This window comes from Apiospora marii, assembly GCF_038362585.1.
Source record: "Apiospora marii strain CBS 49790 chromosome Unknown utg000001l_segment0_segment0, whole genome shotgun sequence".
Classification (NCBI taxonomy): Eukaryota; Fungi; Ascomycota; class Sordariomycetes; order Amphisphaeriales; family Apiosporaceae; genus Apiospora; species Apiospora marii.
Genome location: NW_027117372.1, coordinates 164956 through 177285, shown reverse-complemented (window position 1 = coordinate 177285; position 12330 = coordinate 164956). Strand labels below are relative to the sequence as shown.

Sequence of the window (12330 nt, the reverse complement as noted above, 5' to 3'; positions counted from 1 at the left end):
TGCCAGGAGTACAGCATGATGTAGATCCGCAGGGTCTCGTACATATCACTTCATACTTCGTTCACATAGAAATTTGGATATAATAGACTGTTGTCGGATACCCCAAAGCCAAATACATGCCCCTTTCCTCAGGCGCTACCAGTGAGGTCCTGAGAAACCAATCTTCTGCAAATGCCCCAACACATCGGATTCTTCCCAATTGCTTTCGGCGTGGCCTGCATGGGCATGTGAAAACTCTCGGACCGATTCTTGCGTAAGGCCGGGCAAATCAGGAGGGCACACGAGCACAAAGAGAGCACCCGAGCCTCTGGGCCCGGAAGAATGGGTCGAGTTCCCGGCGATCCACATTATCATCGTACGATCCTATACAAAAAAGCAATGACCAGGAAATCACCACTGCCAGCCCCCTGCTACTCTGATCTTCCCCTGCCACTCTTTTGCTCCACCCACTCGGCGAGATTCCAACAGGTAGATTTACGATTCGTTGCCAGGCTAAACTCCAACTCGATATATAGCACCCTCCCCCGTCCCCTGCCACGATGCAACTCCGATTGAGCGGCCAATGCCTATCCAGGAGTCCCGAATCTCATTTTCCCGGGCATGCACTGGTTGACCAAACATGGCACTGCTCCGTGTCGGCGCGACTGATGGGCAAATATGTGTATCGTCCCAATACCTCGGGATCGATCTCTACTGGTCCAATCCTGGAATTATCGTCGTGTCTCTTATGCGCAGGCCCCTTGCATGGGCACACTATGCGGTCTTCGCACCAAGTATGAGGTGCATTGCATAGGCACACTGGTTGCGCATCTGTGAGACGCATACCATATCAGGATGATGAATGGGGTTTTAGTGCAGTCTCTCGACGCCTCCACTGTTCAGACGCTGTCCGGCGGTTCATCGATTCATCTGGTAATATTCCTGAATACTGGACCGGTCCCCGGCGATCATCGATCAACATTACTCAGATGGGTGAGGTTGCATCGTGCCCCTTGTCGGACGGGACAGGGGTGGCACTGTCCCAAACGGTTGCGTAACAGATTCCGTTTTCTCCTCCAATGAGATCTGACCCCGCGTCGAATCTCGAGAAACGAGGTTGCGACACGCCACAAGGGGTTTCCTGCCGCCAATAGTCGGGCTTCGCTACCGTTACCGGGAAAAGTCCAGGAGAGACGTGTGGTTGCATTGTGGCTGGCCAGCCCGCCCGCCCGGCCGTCTCGTACGGGTGTGCCTTCTTTCCCCCTTGTCTTATACGCCGCCTATTATTATCGCGCCGCGCCGTGTTTGTCTTGTCGAGCCCTGCCAGAAATACGTCGTGGTGCTTTTTCGGGGCAACAATGTGTTGTGGCCCACGAGGCAGGACTTGCTTTTCCCCCAACGCTTTCCGGGGAAAAAGCAAAGAAAAATCGAACGATCGGAAACGCACGCGTGTGTGTCGCTTCCACACACCCTCCCCTTATAACCCAAAACATCGGGTCGCCGCGAGGTGAAACGAGGCGTCGGAGCATGCCCGGAATCCGGAGTGATACGACCCAAGTATTATGTCAGATCTCATGCGCGTGACCTCGCATGAACGACGATGGACAAAGTGGCATACCCCCCCGAAAGGAGTATGGATTCGACCAACCAAGATCCGTTTTCGTACCGTTGTTGGAGCTTTTTGTTTCTTTTCCCGGCTCCGAGGAGATCGTCGCTGCTGCCCGGTTGCGACCTTGCTGGGCCGCGAAGGACTCGGACAACTCGCAAGCCCTTCCATTTGAGGTATAAAGACGATTGCAGTGATCGATCCATATATATGTTCTGGGATCCGTTATAACTATCATGGCGGCTGGTCTCGATGATCTTGCAACCTGGTGAGATCGTACGAGAATATCCGAGTGGTCGATCGCCCGGAGATCAAATCAAAACTTGTGCCGCTTCCTGCCCACATATCGCGAAGTTGTCATTGCTAGTTCCCGCTCAAAGGAGAGTTTGGGAGAAAGAGAGGTTAATTATGTCGAAAGCGAGAGCCGCCGGGATCAATGGCGAAATTGAGCGAGGTAGTTTCTTCGAGGCGTGCACCGCCAACGTTCTTCAACATTGTCTTTTGCTGCCCCAACTCATCGCCCGTTTTCCTGATATCGTGAAACCCGAGACCAGTGCCTTCCCCCTGACACCCCCAATGACAATGGTCCTGGCCTTTCGCGATACTGCCGCCCATCATGTATACTATACCGTTACCGACATCTTCATGGGTGGACTCTTGGATCACGAGCTACAAGTCATCAATAAGAGCGAGCGGTTCCCACAAGGCAGGCCGGGCCTGGTTACGCTACGTACTCAGGCAAGTGAGCTTCCACCAGGCGTATTAGTACGAATATAACTCCGCTTGCCTCGTTACCTACTTGTTTGGCGTGATCTATGGGGGCCCCGTCGTACTGAGAGATCGAGCCCCGGCCCCATTTTGTTGATGGTCAACCTACCAGTAAGCTTTTGTCACGACATCAGACCGGCTGGGGCTTTTGTTCATTTAAAGTAAGTGATTGGGGGTAAAATGGCTCGTACCATGAACCATGATAGTGTCTATCACGCGAAACGTATTATTGCATGATAATACTTCACATTTCCAGCATCCTCACGTCCCCAAGACGCCTGGCAAGGCAGCCGTTCCTCGAGCTGCCAAACCGCGCCCTGCTGCCAAAATGTGGCGTTATCTCGACTCCGTGCCCCTTACCGCTTCGGCCGAAACGGTGGTGCCGAGCGGCACGTCCTCCTGGGTCTGCCAGTCGCTGAGCAAGGTGCACTGCTTGGTGACGAGGTCGTAGTTCAAGTACCCGCACAGGCCGTGGAGCCCGTCGCAGTCGTTGACGCACTCGGCGAAGGAGTGGGCAGTCACGATGGTGAGGAGGTTGGGCATGTCATATGTGTACACCTTGTCGCAGGAGAGCTGGTATGGGTTCATGACGGGGCTGAAGTAGGGGTTGGGGAAGTCGGCGCACTTGGGGGCTGGAGGGGGCGAGTGCGTGATCGTCACGGTGGACTGGTGGGGAGGAAGGATTAGTCTCGGCGTAATTGATGGAAGGGGGGACGGGGAAGAAAGGGAGGAAGGGAGGGCCCCTTACGGTGACGGTTGTGGATACAAAGGCGGTCGCGAAGATGGTGCTGGTGCTGATCACGGTCGTCGTGCCGGCGGCGGTGACGGGCTTGGTCTCCGTGACGGTCAGGGTCACGCTCTCCGTCGCCGTGGCGTCGATGGTGGCCGTGGAGCTTGCCGTGGACGTTGTGGTCTCGGAGGCTGTCTCCGTGTCGGTGACGGTGGCCGTTTCTGTACCTATGGCCGTAATCGAAGCAGTTGACTGGATGCTTCATCAGTGAAACCCCTTCATGACATCATTGTTCTAAACTAGGGGTGCGGGTGAGTATGCATACCAAGCTCGTCTGCGTGATGGGGACGCCGGTTGATGTGACGGTGACAGTAGTGGATGCCGGAGTGAGGAGGCACGAGCAGGCACTGCTGAGCATGGAAGGCCCGTTGCTCAGGGCCGTGGTCAGCCAGTTGGCCGTGCCGCAGTGGTCCCTGTTCTGGCGCTTCTTGAATGTGATGGCTGCGGCAACAGTGGTCGTTGTCAAGCTTCGCATATGGTCAGTGTCAGTGATTAAACCTAAAGAAGAGTGAACATAGGAGGACGAGCTCTTACTCGGTCTGCGTATGGGTCGATGTAGCGTTAGTGGTGGTCGTAGCAGTGGTTGACTCGACCGTGGAGAAGCTAGTTGTGTGCGTCGTGGTCAAGGTCTCGGTATTGGTCAAGGAGACGGTGGAGGTAGCGGCCACCACCGTGGTGGGCACGATGATGGTCGTGTACACCACAGAGATCAAAGTGGCCGTCACCTGGGCCGTTTTGGTCTCCGTGACATAAGTCGTCGCAGGCGTCACCGTCGTCGTCTGCACTTCCACGGTGGTGGGCTGAAAGGGGATGGTTTCCGTGATCGTCGCGGTATTGGCCTGGATCAGCTTGCTGCAGTAGGAGCTGGCCTTCGCTGTATGCGCCTCCTCGTGGAAGAGGTCATACAGCAAGTCGCGCGAGCACTGCTGCACCTTTTTATACAGGTTCTTTTCTAGGTCGTCAAACATTCCAGAGCGTCGCTGAGGCGTGATGGCTTGGACGGCGGATACTGGTTGTGCATCGATAGCGGGTGCCAGAATAGCAGCAGCGCCGAAGAGGACCGCTGCGAACTTCATTTTGTCGGACGCAAGTTATACTGGGGAAATTCAAAAATAAGCGAGTGACTGCAGCAAAGATGGAGGATAGAGGGAAAAGGAAAGTCATAATGGCACTTAGCCGGCATATAGATGCGTTGGTCGTTCTGTAAAGGAGCTATCAATGCCCCATGTACATCCTGTTATATACATTTCTTCAGCCGAACTCAAAACAAACGGAATCCCGCGCTAAGCATAGGCTTGGGGGAACCTAGACTAGCGTTGGGGGTGAGCGGGCTTGAAGAGCAGCACTAAGGGAAAGGCTATTGAATATCCAGGGTCCAACTACTGTTTAGCTGGGGTTGAATTAAGAAGCTAAGAGTATTTCAGCTCTGTTCCTGGACGTGATATTTGCCGCCTTGTTGCCTACAGCTCCCGATCCACCATTTGAAGCAGAGTCCCTCTTTAGGCTGGATGTTCGTGCCTAGTTCGCTTGCGGTCGGTCAAGTAGCCCAGATTGCCCTAAAGTGGATTCGTCCCTCAGGCAATAGCGATATTGACATATATGCGTGCCGACTTCGTCTATCGCGAATGCCTGGTGAGCGTTTCGCGATGGAATGAATTAGCATATAGCATATAGCATATAGCATAGTAGCATGATTACTGCGTCACGATGCGCGATTTGCTTTGATGATTGATTGGTTTGCTAAACCATGTCGGTATCAATGTTGTCCCGGTCGCATCCGCCGGAACGCCGGCGATCAGCTAAGACTTCATGCTTGCTTACCTCCGCACTTTTTCTCCTACAGCTGGGACACAATCTCCAAGCCCCATTACAGCCGAAGAGCGCCAGCAAGGTAGCCCTCATCGATAATGGCTAAAACTGGCCACCAAGGAGCCCAGCAGGGGGGTTTCACGACCTTGGAATCCTGGCACGGCCCCACCTCCGTCAATGACATCGGAGTGTCGGTTGTGTTTGAACCCAGTGGCACACCCGACGTTGAATAAGCACCAGTTCAATCCCTTGCACGATGTATCACCCATAATGTTGTCTATGCGATGCTAACATGACCGGGCTATATCAGAGAACGCTCCCGTGGCAATTTCCTATGGCTCGTCTTGGTGACAGAGCGCTTGATCAAAGAGATAGTAAAAGGGAAACGGAACTGCTTCTACTTGACCACGCTACTTTCCGAGACCCTCAAGACGGTCATGGAACTGTATGACGATCTGATCAAGAATGCGGAGGACCTGGAGATGATGCTACAAGTCCTCCGATGGGCTGTGCTAGCCAAGGATCCCACGTTAGGGGATTGGCGCTATCTTCTCCCTTTTCTCCAACATCGGCCACCGCGATCGTTTCTCTCATGCCAGTGGTCGGAGTTTTGGGCACGAGCTGATGAAGACCTTGCGGATTTGATCTGCAGTATCTCCATGGGCTTAGTACGCATCACCCAAAAGCCGGCGCCGGCTTCTCTGAGCGTGGATACGATCGTGACTGGTGACGATTTGCAGCACGACAAGGTGTCACTTGGCGGTCGAGCAGGGTCGTTGGACTCGGAACAAGGAGAGACCAGGCTTCGCTCTTTGATCTACAGACCTGTTGCGATCCTTCTACAAGACAATAAGACTGGTTTCTGCGGCATGGAGTGGATGGTGGGGATACGAGATGGCCACTTGGCCATCCTAGACACCTGCATATCACTCATAGCTGCTCGAGACCTCAACGATCTTGTGGAAGCCAGACTGAAGAACGGCCGACCTGATTTGTTGGACGAGTATTCGTGTAGCTCGGGAGGTTATTCAAAGCCCAGAAGAGGTAGCAGTGTCAGGAGCTTCTCATCTGCAAGCACAAATCGACTTGGGTTACATCTGGGACCAGCCTTGACCGACACAACTGACAGTACGAATGCAGAAGATATTATGCGCGGTGTTCTAGGCGAACAGGCTGTTCAAACCGAGCTTCCACGCTTTCTGTCTACACTGGGACGAGAGCAGTCAGATACTGAACAGAGACAGTTCCGCCTCCGGCTTCTTCACCAAGATGCGAACAATGAGGTTTATCTACCTGGAATAGCATGTAGAAGGCTGGAGGAAACATTACATAACATTGGCCGATGTTTAACGGATATCTCATGCCCAGGAGGGACCAAAGTTGCATACGCTAAATCCAAGAAACAAAGAAAAGAACACAGTTTGGTGTTTCACAGTCAATGAATCAATTATCAACTAAATAGTGCTTAGCATAGGGCTGTAGTAGCTATGAAAGCAAGTCCTTAACGCCTTCGCACCCCAGATGCCCCAGAACCAAAAACAAAACCAGGCGGTCGATTATTTGCGACCAGCAAATGATCATAGCATCAGCCCATCGCGATCTAATTCCATTACGTGAAAAGTTAACAAAAGTCGTCGCGGACACTCTGTTCGCGATGGGAGCACTTACCATAAGCTGTGAGTCGGACGTCGTGGTCAAAGCAAACGTACTTTCGCATCTTCGCCAGGGCAACATCAAGTGAATGTAGATGAGGCGACCTAATAGGCGCTACCGTAGTATCCACTAGCGCGGCTGCTACTGTAGTAGTTGCCGCCACCGCTGGAAGTACCGCCATAGCCGCGAGGGGCAGCGTCGTCGTACTCATCATCACTGTAGTCATCGTCCTTCTTTCCCTTGCCCTTGGGATCCTTGCAGCTGGAGCTGGAGTGGTGCTGGCCAGAGCGCGTGCTGGAGGAATGGTGGGTGCTCGAGGACTGGGGCTGGCTCGAGGAGGAATGCTTCGTGCCGCTCTCGTCACGGCTGCTGCTACCGTGGGGGCGCTGGCGGCGCTGGTAGCCGACGTTGAAGTCGCGGGCGCCCTGAGCGCTGCCGGCGTAGCCGTAGTCGGGGGTTCCGCCACTGGCCTTGCGGTCATTGGCGTACTTGTCGAAGCCGGCGGTGGTGGACGAGTACTTGCCCGTGGCGGAGGGCTCCAGGGTGTCGACACCGGCATAGCCGCCGAGGGTGTCCTGGAAGTTGGACTTCTGGCCAGGATAGTTGTACCGGCTGGGGTTGGGCAGAGTGTTCCGGTCGCGGTCCAAGGCGCGATAGCCGCTGCTGTAGGTGCCATAGGCCTCCGCATTGCGGAGGGCCTCGTCGATGGGCGGGAGGTCCTTGTTGCCGCCACCTCCGCGAGTCTTGCGGGTTTGCTTGCTCATTGTGATTGACAAGGAGGAAGTAGGGGAAAGAAGTGTGAAAGTGTAGGATGATTGAGGCTTAGTAGTAGCAGGTGATGATGTGTCACGAAGGACACAGGAAAGGGAAGTGGACTGATGTGTTTTCTGTAGGTGGTTGAGTCGAAAGCAAAGCGAAAGCTTGTCGGATTGCCAGAAGACTGGAGAGTTGTGGGAAGGAAAAGATCTCGAGGGAAGATGAGGTAGAGAAGGGAGGAATTTATAGGCAACATCTGGGCAGTGGATGAGTGCTGCATTCAATTGAAGCATTGAATGGTTAGGAACCGTTCAACTAGAAACCAAGATATTCTTTAGTAGATCACTACGGATTCTTCACTTCCATTTGACGTAACAGATGCACGTAAAATGTAGGATGTACGCCCTTCTTTAGAAATATGTGAGTCCATAATGCGATCCATTGCACCGGTCACGATTTCCTCACGATGCCATTTTCGGAAATGTCATTTACTGGCGTACTATAGTAGAGAGATGCTTAGAGGTAAGTAAGCCAACTTATGACAGTCACTGCACGACTAAGCATCCAGCACGATTCATTCACAGCTGAGCACTATAGATGGGCGGCTTCACTTCTCGCTCACAGATGAAGAGTAAACCCAGAACTCCATGTCACATCGGGGCTCCTGGTCCAGACTGAGCTACTTGTACTGGGAACCCTGCTCATTGAACTGATAGTGACTCATGAAGTGCTACCAGTTTGCTAAGGGGTTCACAAACCATTGACACTCCGTAGCATATGTACACAACAGATCGGCTATAGGGATCACTACATTAGGCCAATCCTCCAGAGAAGAAGTACATATCACCAGCAAGCAGCACGCGATAGGGAGAATAAGATGTATCAGGGAAGTTTTCAATGCCCAGCTATCAAAACCGCTATAGCAAACCAATGATGAGATACCCAGGCCTAGTGCTAGAACACACCGTTTTCGTAAACCCCAGAACGCCAGCTCGTGCTGTCATTAATGTTCTTGGTCCGTATCTTCGTAGCATCTACAGCGAATTCGAGCGATCAGTCAGCGATTGTGTTCGCACAAAGACAGCTTTTGGCTTCTTACCGTATAAGTTATTGTGTAAACAGATGCATCCAGCCAGCTAGGGTGCCCAATTAGGCTTCTTGACAGCACCGTAGCCCGTAAAATACGCGGGGGGCTCCATGGCTTCATGCTTGGCCCCGCTGCCATTCGGGTTGTTCATCTTGTAGATGGGCAGGTCCTGTCCGGCCACGGCCATGCTGTGCTCGCCGCGGTAGGTGCCGTGGCCTTTGTTGTTGTCGCTGGTGGCCTGTCCGAGATTGGGGAGGTCGTAGCCGCCGCCGGCGCCGCTGGCAGCATGGGTGTTTCTGTGGGTTGTGGAGTTCTTGATGCTCTTGTTGGCCTTGAGCTTGCTTGGTTGACCCATGTTGGCGAGCGGGTTGAGGTTCAGTTGTATTCGTGGATGTGCTTCGTTACTGTCTTGGAGTACGATGGCGATTGGTCTTGCTGAAGAATATGACAATGGCCTCTGAGGCGTGCGGAATAGAACTTGCCTGTGTGTGCTGTTGTTTCTGACACGACGCGACGAGCGAAATCCACCCTGCGGCAGATGGAATAAATTTATAGCCAGCCTTTTGGGAGTTCCAAGGCACGATACATTCAATGCAGTTATCTCAATATAAACTATTGAAGTGAAAGTCAGTTTCATTGATGCACCATTAGCATAGCTGGCCCTTCAAACCCTGGTGTTTGGCCACCAGAGCCTCTACACAGCGTTCAATTACATGGCATGCACCACAACTTATCCATTGCCAGTACAAGTCAACTAAACTTCACGTCTTCATCACCAAGCTTTCATAATCTAAACCATTGTGACACATGTCTACCGACCTAATACCATGCGTTTTCGTGAGATGCTTGGCGGCTGTTAAGTCGCTTTCACTTGACGAGGGGCTTCAACCAGTAGGCATGATTACATATCCCAGTTTATATAAAGTTGAACGCAATGTTATGTTTTCCCTTGTCGATGTGAAGTCTTCACCGGCTCGTTGGGGGAATGGCCCAGTCTTCCTGGTCACGCACGATGCTTTCATTCAGCTACCGGAGACGCTACACCCTGCCGTTTGCAACGAGCCAGGGCAGCTCAAAGCAGTACCTTAGCTGGTTGAGTGGCCTGGTACGCAGCTTTGGCTCCCCTTCCAAGAACAGGATTAATGGAATAATCTGATCAGGTCCTGACGTAATGAACTGGTGGTCATTCACTTGAGAGGGACTAATCTGTGATTTAGGGATATGGATGTCGGTGAAACATCCATACACAGGGCAAATTCATCTGACCTGTCCCACCAGCCTTCTACTTTCACGTGAGCCATTCGTCATACTTGCACCACACTCCGAATGCCAAGCCTACAGGATAACGACCTGTTCAAGTTGTCACTTGTACATGCCGTGACACACTTTGATAAAAAGAGTAGACAGGGCAAACACCTGGCTATAAAACATGACATTTCCCGGTCTCTACTCGCAACCTGCGAGATTGTGTTTCGGACAAGCCTTCAAGTAACATTGCGGATCATGGAGGCATCTACTCTGAATTGCGACTCGGGCCCCCTGCTTCGCACACTGCATTTCTACAGCGAACTGGAGGGAGACCAGAGTCCCGCATACATCGCCGAAACTACACAGAAATCAGGAAAGCGGCACTACGAGCACAATCCGGTCAAGGTGCTGATCAAGGATTGCCAAGGGCTCGAGAGCGAGTTTTCTCTGGACGTCCACTCCTTCGCATTGGAGCCTGACTCTTATCACGGTGGGGCGGAGGAAGGCTGGCCAGGACGCAGACACCGAGGCGAAGTATCTCCCATTTGTAGAGCGTCTCATCATGCGACAGGTACCGGGCGCTGAAAAGGTTGTGTTCTTCGACTATACTCTCCGTCGCGCTCGCTCTACGAAGCTCCCATCGAACCACGTCAAGAAGATTCACATTGACCAGTCACCAAAAGGGGCAGTGGGACGCGCAAAGAGGCACCTGGAGAAGGAAGACTGGGAGACGATTTCGAATGGGCAGAAGCGGTTGCGCATCATCAACTTTTGGAAGCCTTTGGTGCTGGTCCGCGATCACCCGCTCGCGCTTGCAGACTCTCGTACCCTATTAGCGGACGACTTGGTCAATGTTCGGCATGCCTATCCTGACTATATTGGGGAGACTTTGGCTGTCAGGCACAGGGAAGGGCAGGAGTTTTGGTACTGGAGTGGGATGACCCCCAAGGATGTTTTGCTGTTCCAGTGTTTCGACAGTCAGCAGACTGTGGATGCGAAAGGGCTCAGCTATCCGCAATACGCCCATGGGCCATTCGAGCTGAGGGAAGACGGATCAAAAGCGTTTACCAGAGTCAGCATAGAAGTACGGTGTCTTGTGGTGTGTGAGTTGTAAGATCAACCACCCCAGAGTTTTGTCTAGGCCTGTTCGCTGCAGAGTATGAGAGTGACATCCAAGGCGAGTGATATTTGTTTCTATCGTCCCTTCTGTCGAGTTTTACATAATCATACCGACGGCTATAGCCGGGATGGGGGTGACTGTCTGCATTCAGGCACATGCAGACAATAATCTCACGTATCGGCTTGTACGCATGCCGTGCCACCACCAATCAATTACAGCAAAAAAAAAAGTTTACCCCGCTTTCGCTGATAAATGCATGCATACGATGTAGCGTTGCGTTGGTGATCTCAGCTGAGTGTAGCAATTGGGGGCGGACAACTGGCCTTCCTTTTCTGGCCCTCGGCCGTCTGGGGTCTTGCTGACATTCAGCCACCTCATTTCTATGAGCACTGCCGCGATTTCTCCATTCTCTGTGGTCCACGGCCATTACTACCATCAGCTTAACATTCGCTCAACACTTTGCAACCCGATGGCTACAATGAGCGAGATTCAATCTGAAATCTTCAAACCGTCGGAGAATGAAAGTGTCCCCGAGGAGGATTCTCCAAACTTTCAACAGCTGTTATCTTTGTCCAATCGCGCGGAGTTCAAGCCCAAAGGATTTTCATGGAAGGATGCGCCTAATCCCGAGACCTGGTCGGCTTTCGGTGATAGGGGTACGACGGCATTGGTCGGCTCATATGGGGATCTAATTCAATTCGGGGCCTACATCGGTCGCGGCCACTCCGGTCTGTTCACCGCAGACCGAAAGACTAGTGACGAGCCATATTGGGTCACGGATCGAACAACACAATTGCAGGACTGGGCAAAGGGCATAGACGACTTCGAAAACCATTATGGCCTCCAGATCTTCACGGCGTCCTCGTCAGATCCCGCAGAGGGACGAGAGCGGATTTTGCCCCCTAGCGAGATTCCCGACCTCGAATGGGTTAATTATCGATGGCCAAGATTCAAGACATCCAAAGAAATGGAAGCGACAGAGTCGAAACTGCAAACCACGACTCAGTGGCTAGTCCATGATGGCTTGGTCTTGCAACATACTCGAGTCGACTATTCTGGCCCAGGCAAAGTCCATCTGGGTTTTCGGGTGCCCGTGGGCGAGGATATAATGGAGATCCGTGATCTAGACCATGTGGCTGGCTCATACATCTTCAACGACTCCCATACCGGGTATAAGCAAGGGCTTGGACCCAACCAATACAGTTGGATTTTGAAACACGATCTTGAAGAAGGAGAGCCACAAGCTCCAAACATGAATGGGATTACTGATGAGCATGTGTACGGGGGCATCACACAAGAGTCAGTCGCAGTTATCGTATCCATCATGCAGGACGGGAAACTTGTCCGGTGGGCGGGACAACCAAACTCATCTTTGCCAAACGCCCAGTCAGACAACACGGCAATAAACATATCTGATTGGGACTCCGAGCTCACTCTTGGTGAAGGAGGAAGGACTTCTACCGAACTGGTCGTCGCATACAGAATGATACTTCTCACAGAAGAGGTTTGCCGCT

General features: G+C 52.6%; 5 protein-coding genes across 5 annotated transcripts; 3 read left to right on the top strand and 2 right to left on the bottom strand.

Annotated features, from left to right (window-relative positions):
- Positions 1–1987: 1987 nt before the first annotated feature.
- Positions 1988–4219, bottom strand: PG985_000056 (uncharacterized protein; the record flags this gene model as incomplete). The annotated part of the gene is made up of 5 exons (XM_066819825.1): positions 1988–2254; positions 2714–3019; positions 3102–3335; positions 3409–3610; positions 3678–4219. 5 exons carry the CDS (start codon positions 4217–4219, stop codon positions 1988–1990), a joined length of 1551 nt encoding a protein of 516 aa, XP_066690704.1.
- Positions 4220–5389: 1170 nt separating this feature from the next.
- PG985_000055 (uncharacterized protein) lies at positions 5390–6457 on the top strand (the record flags this gene model as incomplete). The annotated part of the gene is made up of 2 exons (XM_066819824.1): positions 5390–6235; positions 6422–6457. The coding sequence occupies 2 exons, from the start codon at positions 5390–5392 to the stop codon at positions 6455–6457; spliced, it is 882 nt and encodes a 293-aa protein (XP_066690703.1).
- A 252-nt stretch (positions 6458–6709) lies between these two features.
- Positions 6710–7369, bottom strand: PG985_000054 (uncharacterized protein; the record flags this gene model as incomplete). Its single annotated transcript, XM_066819823.1, has 1 exon — positions 6710–7369. One exon carries the CDS (start codon positions 7367–7369, stop codon positions 6710–6712), a length of 660 nt encoding a protein of 219 aa, XP_066690702.1.
- Positions 7370–8566: 1197 nt separating this feature from the next.
- PG985_000053 (uncharacterized protein) lies at positions 8567–8887 on the top strand (the record flags this gene model as incomplete). Its single annotated transcript, XM_066819822.1, has 1 exon — positions 8567–8887. The coding sequence occupies one exon, from the start codon at positions 8567–8569 to the stop codon at positions 8885–8887; it is 321 nt and encodes a 106-aa protein (XP_066690701.1).
- A 1371-nt stretch (positions 8888–10258) lies between these two features.
- Positions 10259–10810, top strand: PG985_000052 (uncharacterized protein; the record flags this gene model as incomplete). The annotated part of the gene is made up of 1 exon (XM_066819821.1): positions 10259–10810. The coding sequence occupies one exon, from the start codon at positions 10259–10261 to the stop codon at positions 10808–10810; it is 552 nt and encodes a 183-aa protein (XP_066690700.1).
- Positions 10811–12330: the final 1520 nt, after the last annotated feature.